At 35.8% G+C, this 20,565-nt stretch overlaps 2 protein-coding genes across 9 annotated transcripts in view; both read left to right on the top strand.

Annotated features, from left to right (window-relative positions):
* Positions 1–9,950, top strand: part of LOC105683508 (putative polypeptide N-acetylgalactosaminyltransferase 9) — a 160,509-nt gene extending 150,559 nt beyond the window's left edge. For 3 of the 4 annotated variants that reach the window (XM_048657347.1, XM_048657353.1, XM_048657357.1), the window contains 3 exons: positions 143–253; positions 5,264–5,392; positions 5,509–9,950. In XM_048657347.1, coding sequence (XP_048513304.1) covers positions 143–253; positions 5,264–5,392; positions 5,509–5,649 — 381 coding nt within the window. In that variant the 3' untranslated portion in view covers positions 5,650–9,950. Of the gene's footprint in view, positions 1–142; positions 254–2,521; positions 2,627–5,263; positions 5,393–5,508 lie in introns of all 4 variants that reach the window. The other variant, XM_048657361.1, reaches the window with a different exon arrangement.
* A 2,574-nt stretch (positions 9,951–12,524) lies between these two features.
* Positions 12,525–19,670, top strand: LOC105683495 (serine-enriched protein). 5 transcript variants are annotated; one of them, XM_020850946.2, is made up of 10 exons: positions 12,525–12,585; positions 13,134–13,313; positions 14,048–14,289; positions 14,483–14,621; positions 15,339–15,377; positions 16,126–16,243; positions 16,359–16,516; positions 16,588–16,719; positions 16,812–16,994; positions 17,528–19,670. In XM_020850946.2, the coding sequence occupies exons 3-10, from the start codon at positions 14,063–14,065 to the stop codon at positions 17,696–17,698; spliced, it is 1,167 nt and encodes a 388-aa protein (XP_020706605.1). In that variant the 5' UTR covers positions 12,525–12,585; positions 13,134–13,313; positions 14,048–14,062; the 3' UTR covers positions 17,699–19,670. The 5 variants fall into 5 exon arrangements, with proteins under 5 accessions (XP_020706605.1, XP_012251544.1, XP_012251541.1 ...); XM_012396121.3 differs by having other exon boundaries at positions 12,526–12,857; positions 17,532–19,670; XM_012396118.3 differs by having other exon boundaries at positions 12,526–12,857.
* Positions 19,671–20,565: the final 895 nt, after the last annotated feature.

The following is a 20,565-nucleotide window of genomic DNA, read 5'->3' as shown; positions in this document are numbered from 1 at the left end:
AATTTTCTCTCTCTTTGTTTTTATGTTCCTTTTGCAGCTGCGTTATGTCGTATATACAATGATCCGATGAAATATTGTTTTAAATAAATACATACGTGTCTAACATACGTGTCTTTGAACAAACTAACGTTGAAATATCTAGGTGCGAAATCTTGGAGAGGGCGGTGCTACGTGTCTCGATTCTCCGGCACGAAAAGCGGACTTGCATAAGCCCGCTGGACTTTACCCTTGTCATCGGCAGGGCGGAAATCAGGTACACACATATGTGGAGTACCCGCCACTATATATGCATATCGAGCATGCGAATTTGTTACGCCGACGTTTCTTTTATTTGCTTCTCTGTTTGTGCGCCTATTTTCGTTCAATAGATCGTTTGTTTTTTGTACGCCCACGAAGAATTGCAGAGTTCATTTTTCCCTTTTTTTTTCCCCAATTCAATGTTATAAAACGATTTGTTACAGTCATTGACGTTCTGTACAGTGTCTTTTTTAATTCGATTGCCCGTACGACAATTGTAGTTCCATTCGAAACCATGCGGATCGAGTTTTGTTTGGTTTTTTTTTTCTTTTCGTATTTCCAATGGGCTACTTTTTTTAAAAAGAGCGACTTGGAAATCGTTGGAATATTGGCAACCAACGATAATTTTTCTTTCCAGCAAAAACGTAGGGAACACCGAGATTTATCGTCGCAGTTATAATGTAATTGGACGCAGGTTTTACCCCCATCCCTCGTGACCAATCCTATTGATTCTTCGCATAGTAAAACTTGTTACAATACCGTGTATGGTCAGATAACGCAAAACTCGAATTCCTACCCGTAGTTACATTTACTTTATTTCATTTTTTTTTTTTTTTTTTTTTGAGAAATACCCGTCGTACGATTCTGAAAAAAAACCAAACGTAATTTTCTCATTCTCCACGTGCTGAATTCGATAAGGCTTTAATTAGCGATCGGTCGACGTCTACGATCCCTGATGTTCGAAATAAAAGAGGAAAAGCTCTGCAATTTTTTTTTTGTTCCAACATACAATTCTTTTTTCTATCAATATATCGGATGAGCTTAGCATTGGTATACATGTAGACGACAACGGGACAAAGAATGAGATATTAAATCAAATTAACAAAGTACCTTCGCGAATTCACATGAAACAATGAGATTACCTCGGCAGCAAAATCGATTGCGAGTCGCCGACATAATTTTAGCCAGACTAGCGATATTCAATAATTTGCAGAGGTAAACTATAATAAAGGAACGAGGTACAGACAAACGTCTGAATTGGGCCACAGTCGAACCTAGAACAATGAGGGAATTCTCGAGGCTGGAGTCCTCGTGAAGAATTGCTTCGCATCGTCTATCCGCGCACGTTTTTCACCGATATCTTGCTCAATGAGGTATCTAATTGGCTAGTTTTGAGTGATTTTCGATAACGTCTCAGCAGCCTGCGGAATTCCGTGATCTTATTTCGCTTTGGCAATGGGTTCTATCGGTGGAGATAACGGTCTCCTTTTCCAAGTTTTCCAGGCAATATCTTTAGTCGACAACACGTAGAGGTAGCGTGCTCTCCGTATTCGTTAACATGAAAAGTTAACGTAACAGAACAATTTCCCTGTCTGAATTTTCATCAAAAATTCGCCTCGGGTAATTAAGGGACGCGTTTCCCTTCGCTCCGTATGCTGTACGCGTACCTGTTACTGTTTTTCGACGCCTCATGTGACGGGGGACCGGAATGCCACGTCGTAACGCATATGGAAAAAAAAATTTTCTCATATTGTTCTCATTGTTTGACATTTCTCTGGGACAAAGTATGGAAAAAAATCAACGTGGACAGGTGTCTCTTTCGGTTAATATCGCGAAAGTGATATTTTATTGCAAATTCAACGTGTTTTTCGAAATATGCACATCGACAATACGGGCGAACAAAAATGATTTATGAATACAACAGAAAGATGAGAAAAATCGTACGACGCACGAAGGTTTAGTAGGACACTTATATGAGTTATTACCTCCTATTCTTGCTTTACTACAAAATGACGTGAAAAGGCAAATCAAGATTTACGTATTCCCGTACGTATAAGTTTTTACAGAGCAGAAAAAAGCTGAGGCGAACTTGTCGCGCAGAATATAAATCCGAGGGTGTCATAATTATAGGCGACAGCGGACTTAGAAGTTAAAAAATTATTTCGTCGGACTCCAAGATCGACGCACCGCGTCAAAATTTGTACAAACTCATTGAGGGAAATGTTACTTTTGGAGAAAAAAAAAAAAAATTTTTACCAACCGTTATCTTGTTCTCTTTATCTTGTACAGCGAAGTATTATTTTTCTACTGTGTATTAGCCGATCTGTATCTGCAGCAGCGCACATGGAGGAGAAAAACTATTTTATTTTCAATTCGATTTGATCTACGATTTTTACATCTGCAACGGGGGACGGCCGATTTGACGTTGATAGAGTTTCGACTGAAAAGAATATTTTTTTTTCCTTTTTGTATTTTTCTGTTTCTCATTTGAATATCTCTACAGATAAGACAACGCTCTAGCGGTGTTTGTATAGACTCACCCGGAAAACCGGAGGACCTGCACCAGGCGGTCGGTCTGTGGCCATGTCACGGACAGGGTGGAAACCAGGTACCCACCTCCCTGAACCTTTGATCGTAAAATTTATTAAACACAAAACGCTAAAATATTAAAAGTATGATTAAAACATTACTGTACATTTTCAAATTTAACCGTTAAATTTCTGGTGTTGGGATCAGCTAACCCGAAATTAAACTGGTTAGATTGGTCGTATTATTTGGCATGAGAAGCCGAGCAAATTCAAGTTTTTAAACATCACGACGATTCAACGAAAAGCACGTAATAAATTTCAAAAACCGAATCCTCCTACATACAATTGACATTTATGATAGCGATAAAGAGCCGTCATAATTAACAATTATTGTTGCTATTACCGCTGCATATCCAGAGGCTTTAACGATTGCACAATCGATTTAATGGAGATATATATATATATACACATATGTACATTTACTGTTATATCTACTGGTGCAGGTTTTCATCAATTGTAAATTATTTGAAAATTTTCGTTAACGACTAACCAGGAACGGGTTGTGTATTTCAACTGTATTCTTTGATCCTCCCCCCAGTGGTTCGTGAAATATATCTGTAAAATGTTGTATGAAGCACATCATCGTATACCGGATATGAATTACAAACGGTTATCAGATTGAGAATTAATTATACTGCAAGTATTTTTTACGATCAGCAATCACAGTTGTTTTTTCTTATTCTATTGAGTTTCTTTTTTCCTTCGAAGCTATATAATAAAAATAACTGTAACCGTCAAAACGAGACGACGACAATTAAAAATATGATCGGTGATGCGACGCTTTAATTTACATAATGTTATTTCATTTTTGTTGCGAAATTTGTTTGTTCGTTTGTTTTTTCTCTGGACTTTTTCTTTTCTCTCGTCGTTGAAATGTAGCTGCGCGTAGGTACGGTATTCGCTTCTGCAATTACGCTGCGGTCGGTTGTAATTACTAATTACTAATTACGTTTCGGACACTCGCAGCCTACTCTTCGTATAATATATCTATAGGTCAAGGTATATGCTCGTCCCGTGATGCAGCAACGGCTATACGCCGACAGTAACATCAGCAGCCAGTAGCTATTATCCACCAAAAGTACTAGACAGTAGGGAAATCACGTTTCTCGTATACACGTATAGGTATAACGCGTCGCGTTTGTCGGAGACTTTACGAGATCGTTATTTACATTTTTAATCTAGATTTTATACGTGCCTGAAATATGTACGTATTCAAAACGTCACGCGGAGATTTTTTTTTTTTATTGTTTTTTTTAGTTTCCTTGTTTTTTCTATTTTGCATTTGTTTGAATTACGCCGAAAATACAATTTTCTTTACGGTGAAACGAACATGTGCGATGTGTATGCATAACTTATGTACGTTGCACGTGACTCGTGTCGTCCACTGCTGCCGCCCCTATCTAAAGCTGCGTATTATACCAAAGCCGATGCAGGCGAAAATTAATTTTTCAAAACCATCAGACTCGTCTCTCATCTCGAACGTTAATTATCGTATAGGCATATATGGCGGTTTGAAAGAATAGTCAAGTTAATCTCCGAAAATAATATATTGCACATTATTTTTTATCTGCTACTGCATGTCTTAGTTTAGCTGCTTTGTGGTGTCTCATAAGCGTGGCTTTGAATGTGCTTGTGGGGTACGAGGGTGTGGTGGAAAGCCTCAATCGCAATAAAAACGACGGTTTCAACGTTTTGTGTGACAAAAATTTTCAATCTTCGAGGTATACCCTCGTTGAAAATTCAGCAAACCGCGCGCCGGACGTTGAATAACGCGGACGACTAAATCAGCGAATAATGCTGATTAATGAGAAATATTTTTCCCCCAGGGCAATGTCGCGTAGAGTTCGTTTCAAGTTTTCGAAAATTTACGAGCGTTGCATTCAGCTGTTTGGTATACATCGAGTATACATCGGAGTTTCACGTACACTATATATAGAGAGAATTTGGCATCAGGATCAACGCAATTTCGAGGACCAATGCACTCAATTATTGACGTTGATGCGCAATGCTCATTACGCGTTTGGTTTCGACGCCTGCGGTTGTAGGGGTGTACTCTGTTTTCCGGGACACGGTTGCTATCATTTCGCAAATTAGCGGTAAAAACATGGTTGTTGCGTTGCGGGAAAAAATGTCGAATTCTACCCATCAATTATTGATAAACGTTCGAATATCTTGGGAGAGTAACAGCTGCGTAAAACCGTTAGTTAAAAATTAGCATCCGGTGTATGATTTATTCTTCGTTCTTTTATTTTCGTCGTGCACGCTGATTTACCTCGGAGCAATTAACATCATCGGGTAATTTGAGTGATGAATCGTGGTGAAATTAAGCGAGAGACCTGATTATACCCTGGCCATTTTCAAGCCAAAGTCTGAGGGGTGTATGTCCACCTTATGATTGATTGACGTGAGATTATATATCGTTGAAAAATCGCAGTTTTCAACGTCAGATTTTCGGACGATAGAATGAAAAATCTTTCAACGGCTCTTGAATTTCGGAAAAATTTTAGCCGCCTGTACCGTTGTACGCCGTTATTCGTGTTTCTATCTTTCATCGTTAGACGCATTTTTTTTTCATCAAACGTTGAAACCGTCGTTCTATCCGTCTGCTGGAGAACCTTGCGAGTATATTAAAAAGAGAAAATCCCGTCATTTCGCAGTACTGGATGCTCAGCAAGACCGGAGAGATTCGCAGGGACGAATCTTGCCTCGATTACAGCGGAACTGACGTCATTTTATATCCCTGTCACGGGAGCAAGGGGAATCAACAGTGGATTTACGATCCTCAGGTAAAGTTGGTGGACATTTTGGAAATCGTCCGATTAACCGATAACCGTCCCTTCGTTGTAAATTTGTGTTTCGTTGCGCACATTTTTCGGAAGAAACAATTTCATTTAATTTTCAGACAAAACAAATCAGACACGGAAGCAGCGACAAATGTCTAGCGATAACGGAGAGCAAACACCGTTTGCTCATGGAAGAATGTTCGTCTTCGGCACCCCGTCAGCGATGGTCTTTTGAAAATTATGATCCTTCGAAACTGTGATACCGGGCAATTACCGATTACGAGTTAAGCCGTCAACCTCAGCCGCATCTACAACTTCAATCTCGCCATCGTTCGGAAGTTTCCGGTTTCTGGGTTGCCAGTCAACGTTATTCCGTTGCTAGAACTCGATTCGGAAGATAGGCCAGCGCTGAGAATTTGAAGTTGAGTTTAGATTAAGTATAAACTTGAAATTGCGAAATGTTAGTCACGAATTACGACGTCTTTAGAATTTGGTGAAATTCATTTCCGGCAAAACCATCAGCGAGCTTCTTTATCACCTTATTATTTTCTCTCAGAGCGTTTTCTCTGAGCTCTTGCGAGAGCTTTTTGTAAATAACGTTATATATTTCGAGTTGTAATTCAGCGATGCTTGTAAATAGCAAATTATTAATAATTCCCTAGGCTGATTGTTTTGCCGAGAATATTATTTATTAACAATTTTTCTTACGGCTCAAAGTCACCGCAAAAAAACTTGGACTGATGACTCAAGGTAACGTTCTCATATTAATCTGAAACTCATCTATTCATACACTTTTAATAAATCAATCGAATCGAACAACTTCGCATGTTCTTAGATCGATTTAGGCTTGAAAAAAAAAAATTAATAAATAAATAAATGGAAATAAATCCGAAATCTTTTTGGCTTTCGCGAAAACAAGGCACTGAAGTACCATGTTATATAATCGATCGTGGCTTCACACCGTTCGAGAAAAAATAGAAAGAAAACTCTCGGGGGGAAAATAAAAGAGACCCGTCTGTGTCTTCCAGTCTCACTAATTACAACGCGCGAGAACCCGTGCGCCGCAATTAAATAAATCGCACTCATCGATCCCTCTTTTCTAGCAGTATACGAAAAATATACCCTCGCAATTGCGCCCGCAGTTTGAGCCATCGCGCGCTACCTACGTTCTGGCGATCTGATAATGGCGCACTTTGTCGGCGAAAGAAAGTATTCCAAGTAACTCGTGTTTTATCTATTACATATCTGTGTTAAGTCACAAAATGCATTTATCGTCTACCTTATCGTTTATTGTTTGCATTTGTTTTATTTTTATTTTTACTTGCTATTCCATTCGTTGTCTCTATCGTTTATATAGCTTCGAGATATCTGAAACATTACGATTCGTTCTAGTGTCCTTTAATAAAGTGCCATAATGAGCCGCTTAGAACGTTCGAAAATTAATATTTATTCTACGCTCTTTCGAAAAGTATCATCCATGTTTTGTCAAAGACACAAAAAATTACTTTCGATTCGTATTATCATCCCAGTTTATTTTCCCGGTCAAATCTAAGATATTATTGGCCGTGGTGATTTTATATAAAAAGAAATAAGACGTACACGGTTATGAATGGACCGAAAAATACGGTTCTTCTTTTAAACGTCATTACAATAACGGTTGCATGAAATAGTATCGTAGAATAAGTTTCTCAAAACTAAAAGAACTTTTCTAAATTTCTACCCAGCGTATAACGTTCGAATGTATAGTGAGCATTACTCTCGATTAATAGAGTATCGTATATCTCTTCGTTATCTACATATCATAGTGATTATTGTATAAAAAATTACTTCAGATATTTCTCCTTATCTACCTACGTTCCAAGACTCGCTGAAAAATATTTGTACCACATTAACGAAGCATCATTCGAGACACCGAACGATTTCGTTACCGATTTCGATGGTGACGTCTTCTTTTCGAACTTACAAAATTTCGAGAACCGAGAATCGATCGAGATTTCCCACTATTTGGGTCTTACGGCGTTGAAAAAACAATATCTTTTGAAATTAATCGAGTGTTTCTGTTGGAGCATACAAAGGTTGTTTCCGCTCGATGTGTCGGATGAACAATATTCATTGCAAATGATTTTTAAGTCTTTCAAACACATTTCAAGACGTGAACGTAGAGAAGAGATTTTCATCTAACAATAAGTTATAACTAGCCAACTTTAATAAATCCATAGACACATTATGCGTTTTTTCTTATATTTTCGTGATGAAATGTACATCGATTCCTTTTTCCGAGACATGAGTAAAAAGATAACATGTCATTAGACTACTCCCCGCAATGAGAACTACGGTATTATTCCATATCGCATGGCGTATATTTATAATACTTATCATCAAATACATTTCTAACATCTCTATTATCAATAATTATTATCACTGTAATAACTAGAATAATAACGATAACAATAATAATAATAATATTAATAACAACAATAACAATAATGATAATAATCATCGTCATCATTAGCGATAATTGACGACTCGAAATATTGTTATATGTTATAAAATATAAATGTACCATATCAGAATGTGTATTCGTATAGGTATATTAGTATATTATTATACGATAGTTAATGTCTATTTAATTGAATGCTCTAATTATTAATACTTTCAGAAAAAATTTGCATTCCTTATGATTAAATTACGTACGTACACACAAAAAAAAGAGAACAGATGTTCGTGGGCAAAATATGAGATGAAACAAAAAAAAAGCAACATTGAGGGAGGTAAAAGCAAAAAAACTACACCATATAAACATTCCAATGTTAGTTTTTGTACATTTGAACTGTAAGATATCCACCGTAGAAAAATATAATAAAAGATATTAAGGTAGATCATAATATCATGAAAAACTTTCAAGAGGATAGTTTAATATAAAAATATTTTTAGATGTAAGGTAGGTACGCGTGACAGAAGACAAATGGAACTTTGACGATCCTGTCGTAGCCACGATATGATCTTTCGAGAGCAAAATGTTGCGAGAGTCAGACAAGGGCGTTCTTGTAATGGCTCAAAAAAAATTCGTTATCCGTGAAATACTTCGGTATCGATTACACGACACTGTGTTTGATCATATATTTCCATCCTAATGTCGAGAGACTTATTAAACATCGGTAAGAAACTTTAAATTATATATCACCGCGACAGAAGTGCCACTATTGTTTTACTAACTAATTATCCAAATCAAGTGTGCAAAATGCTGCTAGATGAGTAAAAGGATTAGGGGGCTCAATAATAATTGTTATCAAATAGATAATTAAATGATGTCACGGATCGTTAAACTCTGATCTCGGAATAAGAAAAATTAAAGAATGAATCGAAAGAAACAAATGCTGACAAGGAATTATGAAGTATTGTGTATAATGATAATGAAAATGATATTATTACGATTAGTACGAATTATAATAAGTATAATAGTATCAATGATAAAAACGAAGTAATCGTTAACGAGAATGATGATTGAATAATAATAACAATAATATTAATATTGATTACGTAAGAATTTCATGGAAAAATATTATAAGTTACGAATATAGGAAATGGCAATTACTTAATTAGTTGTTTAAGAGGACTAGGAATTTTCATGCGATAATTATTACACATACATATGTGCGTTGTGGAGTGAGACGTTTAAAATTATTTCGTTGGTTTTTAATCGTTAAAAGAAGTAAAATAATCATTTCAACAAAATATGTATATACTGTTAGCCATGAGTTTGGAGAAATTTGTCAAGTTGTAATATTAATTTCGAAAAAGGAAAAAAGAAGAACTATAATGATTTTGAAATAATTTTTCACTATGAAAAGTCAAAGTATATCTAGTTAACGTCCTCTCTCGTATTAAAATCGTATGTATTTTGTATATAGTATGGAATATAACTTTTTCGCGAAGAAAAAAAAAAATCAATATGTATGTGTATCTGTTCTTGACATAATATAAATTTCTGATAAATGATTTGAATAAAAAAATATATTGATAATTACCCAAAATAAATAATATAGTGAATAGGTCTTAAGTATTCACATGTAAGTATGTCAATGATGAAACTAAATGCGAATCGGCGTCGATTAATTTATCTTTACGTAGGATAGATTTATACACGCCCATCGAATAAATGAATCAAATTTGTACTACACATGATTAAAGATATTTGATGAAGTAAAATAGAAAAACGAAAAACTGTGAACGAAAAAAAATTTTCTACTCATTAGCGCGGAGATGTAACGAATAACATATCGTCAAGCATAACGAGGTGACATGCAGAAAACGACGTGTGAAATACACACGTTATTCTCACCTCGTCGGTTCTATTATAAATAATTTGATAAACATAAAAATGTACGTGCGGTCCACTCGAAACGTATCGATTAGCAACAATTTATATGCGTACAGTGGGTTGCACTAATTAATGTAATATCAACTGTGCCTTATTTCATGTATATATAAATTAAAATATTGTAACTCAATTATGATATGCAAGCATTTGTGTTGAATAAATCGATGTTGTTTTATGTTATACGTTGTCATGATTCATTCGAGAGAAAAGAAGAAACTCCATCGCCTCTTTATTTTCAGCACTAGCTAAAAAATAGTGAGCAGGTTCCTGAAGCGACACGACTCGGAATCGAGATCGCGATATAACGTGATACGTATCTCTTTGTAATATTTTAAACTAAAAGTGAATTTTTGCATTATTAATCAATTCAATTCTGGAATCTAGATTGATCTACTTCTGAAAATACCAAGGTTGCCATTCATTTCGAATCATAATAGTTCGGAAGGATCGAGATTTGATAATGATGATTCGTTGGCTATCAAGCAATGATATATTGTATCATTCTGTCGTGACTCGGAACATTCAGTAAAGATTCCCAACGTCGATAACTATTCTACAGAAACTGTTTCGTGAAGCGCTTATTCGTTATGCCCACGAGCGACTACCCCAGAACCAAACCACTAGGACTGGTCAGAATGGTGCCGAGTTCAGCCAACCCCAGTAGTAGAACCACGTGTGCTTTCTTACTTCTGTCGGGAACCCGTCTCTTTTTTTATTTCAACAAACCGTGCGAATAATCAGCTAAATCAATCTACCTCATAGAATTCGCATGGCAAGGTTCAAAACACACGGAAAAACCTACTCGGCTTCTCATTGTTCGTAAATTTAGATTTTCGATTGCTTTTCACCCCCTCCGGTAAGGCAGGAACCTCCTGTATCGTTGATACGCGGATCGTTGAAAACGGGGATCGTGATAAGGGTTCAGCAAAATTTCAGCTATAGGTATCAACATATCTCGGCCCATAATCACAGCCTGATAATAACCGTAGATACACGGTTATTTGTTAGTTGCATTATTTTGTCTGTAGCGTGCTTTACAGATGCGAAAGTTTTCTATTTAAAGAAATATTTTACAGTAAGTTGCGATTGAAGATCATATCCATCGAACACAGCGTACCAGCCACCGATTCGTCAGGATTTCGTTACATGGAAGGTATTCGTGATACGGAAACGAGCTAGCCACCAGACGCCGTTCGTTATTCTGACGCAGGCGCCATGGAAAATTTCAAGCTTTTCGACAACGCCTGCAGAAAATCCGCCTGTAAAATTCTCTAATATTAGGTGCGGTACTGGAATGAATTTTTAATATCGAAAAAGCATCAAGGATTTTGTCATTCACTTTTCGACTCTGGCATATATTATTCGGGTACAGCAGGGATGAAATTAATTCAGTTACCAATTTTGAGATGACATTCTGCTCCTCCATTTCAGAATTTCTCGCAATTCGATTTTCGGTTATCACAATTCGTCGATACACCGAATTTCATTTGGCAATTCGTTACCGAGCCTGAACATTTTTACGAACTCGTTACCAAATCTAGAAATATGTTGAAGATTCCAGGCTACTTGTTGCGGAGGCCTTTAGGTATTGATCTTTCGAAAAGGTTGCCAGAGAAAGGGATAAAAAGGGGGATGGAATTTTTTTACAAACGCAAGATTACTTTGAACACACATCTTTTTTGATCGCAGACTGTGAAGAGAGAATCAGAAAAAAATTTCAATATTTATGGAATAAAAACTACCCCTAGAATAGGACCGGTATACATAATATGGGGGAAAAAACTAGCGGAATCGATAATTCTGGTTCATTATAGAACAGAGAACGGTAAATGAGCTGAAGTATTTTTCTTTTTGTAATCCTTCTCTCGAGGGTGCGAGAAAATTGATCTGCACAATTTCTGAACGCGCCTATATACCGCGCGAAAGAGAAGCTACAAGTCTAACGTCAACCTGTTCGGTACCCTGGATGACCCAGTTTAGGGCGCGCCAATGTCACCGCATTCTGGGTCATCCAATACTCACAGATTCACCTCTAGTTGAAAATTTACATACATGTCTATACATAGGTATCTCCAGCCTTCACTTTTCATTCAATAAAGCTCCAACCAGCTGCCAGGCTGCAGAGTTCCGAGAAATTTACCTTGCCCTCTTGTGAACATATTACGTTATATACATACAATTTCTTTGTATAGGTATGTACCTTTGTGCAGCGAAAGCGGCCAGGGTCTCAGCCTCTCTAGAAACTCGATTTCGTCTGACCTTCGGCGAAATTCAACCCCCGACTGGCTTAATTCTTAGCGAATAATTATTCATGCATCAACGAAAAATCTCGGGCAAAAAATTCATCCACTCCCACTTCGGAATCGGAATGGATTTCGCAAACATTTCTTCGTCTGAAAATTTACGTTTCGATGTATGTCGTCGACGGTATAATTCAAATGTGAAAAATTATCCAATAATATAATCACATTTATCGAAATGACGTTTGTCTGCGATGCAAATTCAATATGTACACGATTACAATGGAGGGAACGGTAATTCTCTTTCGACTTTGCGTTTCAGTATCTGTATTTTCTCATTGTTTTTTTTTTTTTTTCCTTGCGTTTCTCGATAAAATGAATGATGGTTTTAACAACGATAGAGAAAAAAAAAAAGTCCTTCGATAAATTTTCCGAGTGCTTTAAAAGCGCAGGTCCAAAACGTTATCGGCGCTTGCGCTTGTCACGAGGTTTTCACTAAAGGAGTAAAGAGGAGAGGAGAGAAGAGTCTATAGGATAACAGTGCAACGAGAAGATCAACCGTTCCGTAGCTCACAGTAGATATACGATATTCATTCATAGAATTTTACTCTATTCACACAGATAAACGCATAAAACAGTTCCTGCGACTACACGAAGTAAATTTCAACTCTGCCGAAATCAGCAGCCCCGAAGCAATCGAAAGAGAAAAGATAAAAAAAAAACGGGACGAAAAAAACTTTGTATATTTTTTGATCCGTTATCGTTCGATTTTTGAATATGAAAATATAATACCGTGGAGTATCGAAAATACACGCTTCTGTAACATAAGATTATATCGGGCATCATGGTACGGTGAAAGAATTCATTCATATGGGATTGAAATTAATTTTTTTTTTTCATATATTCATTACAAATTTTTCATAGTTTTTAATAAAAATATTTATTGGAAGAAGGATAAATAATTGAAAACAAATTTCTTTTTTTTTTTTCTTATTCAATGAATACCGTGCCGAGTATCCTTCGAGCTTAGAATTTTATTATAATCATGATGATTCGCACCCCTTCAACTGATCTTGAAAAAAAAAAAAATATGAATTTATTTATAAATTTTCACGCACAACAGGTTTATACGGCACGGCGTCCTTTCATCGCGATAATCTACAAGGAAGCCGTTTGTTGAAACGCGAGGAAGCAGATATAATATGCGTAGAGAATATCAGACGTATAAGTGAAGTGAGATAAAGTGTTTTTTCGGGGTAGAAACAGCCCGGCGGGCGAGCGGGCAGCGGGAGCCCAGCAACAGGTAATTATACAGAAACCGATTTTCACCAAGATTTTTTCCTACGTATTTATAATCCCTCTTGAAAATATCGAACTATGATAATTATTAGATCATTTCATAGTCGGATGGCAGTTCGGTTTATCCGCGTTTTTTCTACTTTTTTTTCTTTTTTTGTCTCATAAAACTGCAATGCCCTTCGACCGTATTTCAAACCGATCTACGAAAGAGAGATTAACGAATGAATTCAAAGTTAGAATTTACTTTGATCTACATCTTCGACAGATACTGGTGTATACAGGTCTCTACGTAGGCTGTAATTTCAAACTAGTCTGTAATATAGATGAAAGAATTCCTTGATTCGTGATACGTTCATTACACGTTATTGAATAACGCTGTGAACTTATCCACGAGGGTTGAAGTAATAACAGGGGATATTTGTAATGACGTTGATACCATATGGGTAATATACATATAGCAGGTATGATAGTAATATCTGAGAAATAGTTGAGCTTGAATCTTGAAGCTACGATATCGAACTCTAATTCGGCAGGGGTAGTCGTGCAGTGACTCTAAAAGAGAAGAAAAAGTAAATTGACCGTCGCGTGTAATTTTCTACCGATCTTGGGCTATCTCGCATTCGTTATCCGGTTATTCGCTTTCAATAAAATTACGAACGAAGGAATAAATACTCGGAGAGCTTGAGAAATAACATAGTTTGTTCACCGTTCGTTGAATAAATGGATGAAAAAATTCAGGAGAGTTCAGGATCCATGCCTGAGGCGTCGGGATCGGGTCAAGGCCTTGGCCTTGGAATGATAGGAGTGGTGGATTCGCTTTCCGACGAACCAGACTACTCGACCTTTGAGAACAAAAGTGGACTTGCTGAGGACATGAAGTTTCTCGCAAGCATGCCCGAGCTTTGCGACGTTACCTTCCTCGTAGGCGACACCCGGGAGCCCGTCTGCGCTGTCAAGGCCGTTCTAGCAGCACGAAGCAGGTGAACATTTTTTAAAATTGATGAATTTCATTTTTCTCCATTCGTTTCTTACCTCTACTCGCGTTCTGGAAGACCTCGATCGAAATCTTCGTTTACTTCGACATCAATGACGGAGGGAAGGGAATTTCATGCGATTCTTTTTTTTTTTTTTCTTTTTTTTTTTCTTATTCACTCAGTTTTTTGTACCTTGCAGAGTATTTCATAAGATGTTGTACCAAGCACCGAGCCCTCAGCGTAAAAAAGATCCACCGCCACGCGAGAACAAACTACGTCTTTTTCTTAAAAGAAGTTCAGAGCCTCTGCTTCTACACCCTCAGAACTCAACTCAACAGGTATAACTCGAATGTACCATACCTATGTACCGCTATACATATATTTTTCGCACATTAGTTCGTTATTCCGCTTTTTATATACATATATTAATTCAGATGAACTCTAACGGATTCCAAAAAATATGTATGCGGTGATTGAAAATCGTTATGTTATGTAATGATTAATACATACGTATATTTTATACATACGTATACATACCTATATGAGAGATAACGGCTGGATTGATTGTCTCCCTATGGGATGGATTTCCTTTTTTACTTTGAACCAAGTGAATGAAATCAACATTTTTAAAGATTCTAAATTTTCTTAAACAACAAAAAGTACATGTCGAACGTGAAATCTTTTTCATGACTCGTATGATGTCTATCCGTGATACATTTGTATATACGTATGTATTTCAATATTATATTGATTGAGATATAAAACCTGAATGTTCGGTCGTGTTGTGACATTTAACAAATCAGGAACGAAAAGGCCACCTCAAATTTGTAAAAATCTCTAAAATTTTACATGGTGAGGCCAAAAATCGTATCACAAGAGCACCGAGTGTTTGAAAATAAAAATAAAATAAACCTAAATTTTGATTTTCGACACTCTTTGCTATACGAACACAATATAATGGAATTCGGTGTTTTTTTTTTTTTTTTTTTTTTTTTATTCTGAATTTTTGAAATCGCAATAGTATAAGTGTCTGTTAATTGTTATGTGTCGTGTAGCGGTCAGGCTTCATGCAGCAGCTGGCCCCAATTCAAGAGGTATACTTTTTAATCACCTATTTAATCAAACAAAAAATGAATCCTCTATGAGAAAAATTACAGAATTCAACTTTTATTATTCGTTACTCTATAACCACCTTTAATCTAGTTTCTAAAATTTTCTCTACACGTATAATCATTATGATTGGTCACTAATATTTCCGATTCGAGTAAATTGTAAATCCTATGTCGGTTTCTATAATTATTATCTAATCAATGTCGGGGTAAATTATTTTACACATCGAGACTTGAATTATTTACCCAAATTCAATTTATAAACATTACATGAAAATAAAATAACAGAAAGAAGATTTTAAAAATTGACACCAGCTTGTGCCCTTAGTTTTTGCATCTCAATTATCCAAATCAATCACATCGAAATAAAAATAGTTCCGGACTTCACTCCCCTAATCTCTTTCGTTGTGCTTGCAGCGTTATTCTGCAATATTATTTTCATTTCAAAGCTTCAATATATATTTTATGCCTCTTGTACCATGGCTTATCTTGGTGGTAATTTTTATCGTTATCCGAAAACTATAGAGCTTTGAACAACGTGTTGAATTGTTCGTGGTTTAGTAAAGATCGGGGCATCAAGAAATTGCTTTATGAAATTGCTTGGCATGACGAGTAATACCGTTTATCAAACACCTGATATTTTTTCGACTTTAATTACGTATTGTAGATTGATTATCGTATTTTTAATAATATGAGAGAGTTTCGGTGAACTAATAGCAATTTTTTGTAACAGCCCCAGGCAAACCAGCACCATACATTGATTATCGAAGAATTTGAACCTGATGTATTTCGTCAACTTATCGAATACATTCACACGGGATGCGTTACACTTCAACCTAGAACTTTGCTAGGTCAGTCTTCGTCGAATAAGTTGAAGAAAAAAAAAAAAATAAAATCCACCAAACGGACGATTTTCATATGCAAAAACAAAATCAGACTCACTCATTTCTCGAATTATAATTTCAGGGGTGATGAACGCCGCTGATTATTACGGTTTAGAAGAACTGAGAAGAGCTTGCGCCGGTTTTGTTCAATGTTGTATAACGGTTGACACGGTATGCGCACTTTTAGCGTCTGCGGAACGATATATTCAATACAAGTGCACGAAATCTCTAGTTCAAAAGGTCGGATGTAAATTCTATATTATTTCCTTTCCAATTTTGTGAGATCAAATTAATGATTCGAATTGATTCAGGTTCTAGAATTCGTCGACGAACATGGAAACGAGGTTCTGAATCTCGGTTCGTTTACTCTGCTACCGCAACACGTGGTCAGATTGATATTAGCTAGAGAAGAACTCCGAGCCGATGAATTCACGAAATTTCAGGTAGGAAGCAAAACCGAGGTTCTTTTCAATTTTCATTCATGTTATATTGATTGGTTGAAAAATTCGTGCGCTTTATTTTGTGTGATTCGTAGGCGGCGTTGATGTGGAGCAAAAAGTACTTCGACAGTAACCAGAATACGCCGTTAAAGGATGTGATTGGAAATTTCTTGGAGTATATTCAGTTCCACAAAATACCAGCGAATGTATTAATGCATGAAGTACATCCACTGAGTTTGGTTCCCTACAACATAATAATGAATGCTTTGGCCTATCAGGTGCGTGTCTGAAGTCTGCGCAATAATCCATTCATCCTTATTATTAGAAAAGCAAGAGAAAAAAAAAAAAAAAAATACGAAACTATGAATGTTATCTTCACCATCCATTCACCCCGGCATTCTTCTTCCCTTAGACGGACTTCCCTTAGATTCCAAGTGAGTTCCAAATATTTCAAACTCGATCATTCGTTCGTTCGTTCATTTATTCATTCATTCGTTAATTCATTCATTAGGTGATTGATTCGTTCCTCAATTTATAGACCATTCGCATACTTCCATATGCCTAGAATATTATTAGATAAAAATAACTGTCGATCGAACAGATACAATTCGAATGATTTTTTCATGGGGTGTACAGCATCCTCATTTTTCTTTGCGTGAGCGGAGATCGCCGTGTGAAAGTTTTTGCTCAATTGAAAAGAATATTGCAAGAAGTAGAGGAAAAAAAATTGGATGAAATTCGGCAATAGGTGTAGATATGTATATTTTTTCTAATTTTGATCGTGCGGCACTTGACTAAGGGATTGTTGCAGGCAGACCCAACCAGTGTCGACCCCGGGAAACTCTCCCCACATCGAGTGAGACGTCAGGGTCGAAGTATGTCGGTGCAATCATCGTTGGATCCATACGGTAGTAATACAACATTAAGTTCAAGCGGAAGTGACGTCGGTTCGGATCAAAAACAAAATTCGGGTAGCAACTAACCTCCAGCCGCGGCCGCCCCAGCTGCGGCCGCAATCGAAATCACTGATACTTCGACTACTCCAATAAATATAATAACAACATCTGCTGAACACGAACCTCCGTTATTAGTAGCAAGAGAAGATGTCGATGGTAATTTAGCAACCGCAAATTTAGGCGGTCTTTATATACGTTTTGTACTCAGGCAGGAAGGTCGGGCGGATCTTGTTTGGCTCTACAAAACCCACAAGTTTTGAGCGATATCTTCATCATCAATATTCTATTATCAAAAGTACACGGAAAATTTCGACGTACGTGTGATTGGAATTGAAACAAACATATTCTTATCTCTGGGACTCCTGTCACGTCTCGTCTTTGGTATGATGAGAAAAATCATATGAACGCGGGAGAAAATAGAGGCAACAATTTGAAGGAATTATTTTTTTCCATCGACGCGATCGTCAAAAAATTCGAGACTTATATTCTTGAATAGATTCCTCTGTAAAAAAAAAAAGTCTGACTGAACTTGAATCGCATAATTTGATAATCGTGTGGATGACGTGAAAAGAGGAAAAACAAAAATGAGGAACGCGTTAAAGGACTTGAAAAGGGGGCAGAGAGTCTTTTTCGAACGATGAAAAAATCTCCTATTTTTTCTACCCCTTGTAATCGTGTAAATTATACACTCCGATGAAAATTCACATATTAATTACTATCGTGATAATATATTGATAGTTATAATATAAATTGAAAATTATTTTTTGCAATTACACCCATTAGCATATCTTCACAACGTCTTCGTCTCTACATATCCCTGGTGTATCGTAAAATTTACATTCGATTATTTGTTATATATAATAATAATATTATATTGAATAAATCGAGATTGCGGTTAATATATCGTCGAACGATATTATTTTATATTTTTTTGGGTAATCAGCTCAATTTTACGATCATTATGAATGAATGTTCTTTTTACGTAAATCTAAATAAAATTTAAACAAAATAAATAGATAAATAAAACTATGTCGAGCAACTATATAAACATACAATAAAAATGAAATATATATAATATTTTAACATATCCATCGATAAAACGATTAATATACATATATATATATGAATATATCTAAATAACGATATAATGACATTTAAATTATATATATTTGATACAAGAGAGAAATTTAGAAAAAGAGTCACAGGCTGTTTTCCCGTTGTTAAAAAGTAAAAATGAATAAACCAATAAATTAAAAAAATTTCAATCAAATATTATATACCTATAATACCGGGATCGCATTTTTCATTCTTTCGTTACACGATGTATATGATATCAGAATACTTTATTAGAATCAATGATATCGATTTATATCAATATATTCTATAAATTATATAAATATGTAAATACACATAAATGCCTGCTCGTCAATAAGTTATTTTTACCGACATCAATGATTACTCGAAATCACGAGATTCAAATCGTTCGTTGTTTATCCCGTTTCATTTAATTATCATGTGTCATTCGCTTTAAAATGAAACATCAGTCGATTGACAAAAATTAAAAAAAACTGTTTAAACCTCACTTGCTGTGATCCTTAATATTTCCGCACGTACTTATACTTGTTACATTCTCGATATATCTTCGCCTTCGCTATACTGTTGAATATTTAAATCATCGTAACTAAAATATATTCTCGTCTTGTTTTTTCACATCGAAACCCGAACTTGGTATACATTAAACTGTTAATGTAAGACAGCGATAACGTCGCGTGTTGTACCTAATAAACTACGAAAAAAATTCGTAACCGAGAGAAATAAAAGAGAAGAAATATCGGTAGCCTTCCCTTATATCTTTTATTCCTTTTCTAATTCTACATGGACGTTTGTTGCTCGTCAAATATTCTTGTATTACCTCATATAAATATATAATCTTCCCAAAAACACAAAAACAAATAACAAAAAAACACAAATTTAAAAGATGATAATAATAAATTAAAAGAATAAAAACCCAATTGCCACCGATTTGCCTACGTGTCTAAACAGTTCGCTAATTACTGTAGCTGGCTGATCACCACGCGTTGCCATAACTTGTTATTTAATTATATACCGAAATTATGAAGAGAATGAAAAAAATTTTTAAATAAATTAATATTCGAGGACTCTTTCCATGGATGTTTCAATGATCGTAGGAGGATGTAATCACTATTGTAACATCGCACATATATGTATATATAATATGTTGACATGGATATTTATAATTGAAAATTATTGCGAACCTGGTAGCTTACGCTTGGTTGTTATGTGAACGGCAATATCAATCAGAGAAAATTAAACGACGAATCACAAGTATATGTATATATATATATATTTATATCAAAAATATATGTATTCATATATGTATACGATAAAGAGGATCGAAAATCTCTTGATGTTATCACTGTGAAGCGTGGGTGAATAAGTGTTAATAATTATCGCTTGTGTTTCGCAGTCGACCGCAATCGTTATGTAACTAATTGAATTGTTATGTAATTCAATTTATTATAGAATTGTTATCTGCCCACATGGCGTTGAGAACAAATATCATTCGATCTATGTACGGATTGATTTTCTCTCTCCGGTTCTTCTTTTACGATAAATACGCATAATATTTCATAGATAAATTACATTGGAACATCCATGATCGGGTTAGTTGCTACCCGGCGAACGTCGTATCACATATATTTAGGTACACGTATTATATACATACATACAATGTATATATGCATTACAGAACGGGGCGCTTATAGCGACCGGTAAAATTTTTTTCGGAAATTAAGGCGTGCGGCATGATAAAAAAAATTTACGAAACGAAAGTCGTACCGATTTGGCGCTGAACCCTCGAAACTTCCAAAAA

Source organism: Athalia rosae, chromosome 1, assembly GCF_917208135.1.
Source record: "Athalia rosae chromosome 1, iyAthRosa1.1, whole genome shotgun sequence".
Lineage (NCBI taxonomy): Eukaryota > Metazoa > Arthropoda > Insecta > Hymenoptera > Athaliidae > Athalia > Athalia rosae.
The sequence above is the reverse complement of the archived record's forward strand: the minus strand, read 5'-3'. Positions and strand labels throughout refer to the sequence as shown.

What these genes read in the sequence shown, in the direction of transcription:
- LOC105683495 (XM_020850946.2), top strand. Translation starts at nt 14,063, where the DNA reads ATGCCTGAGGCGTCGGGATCGGGTCAAGGCCTTGGCCTTGGAATGATA. An exon ending in AGCTGGCCCCAATTCAAGAG is followed by an intron (nt 15,378 to 16,125) that starts GTATACTTTTTA and finishes TTTTTGTAACAG; the next exon opens with CCCCAGGCAAACCAGCACCA. An exon ending in CGAAATCTCTAGTTCAAAAG is followed by an intron (nt 16,517 to 16,587) that starts GTCGGATGTAAA and finishes GAATTGATTCAG; the next exon opens with GTTCTAGAATTCGTCGACGA.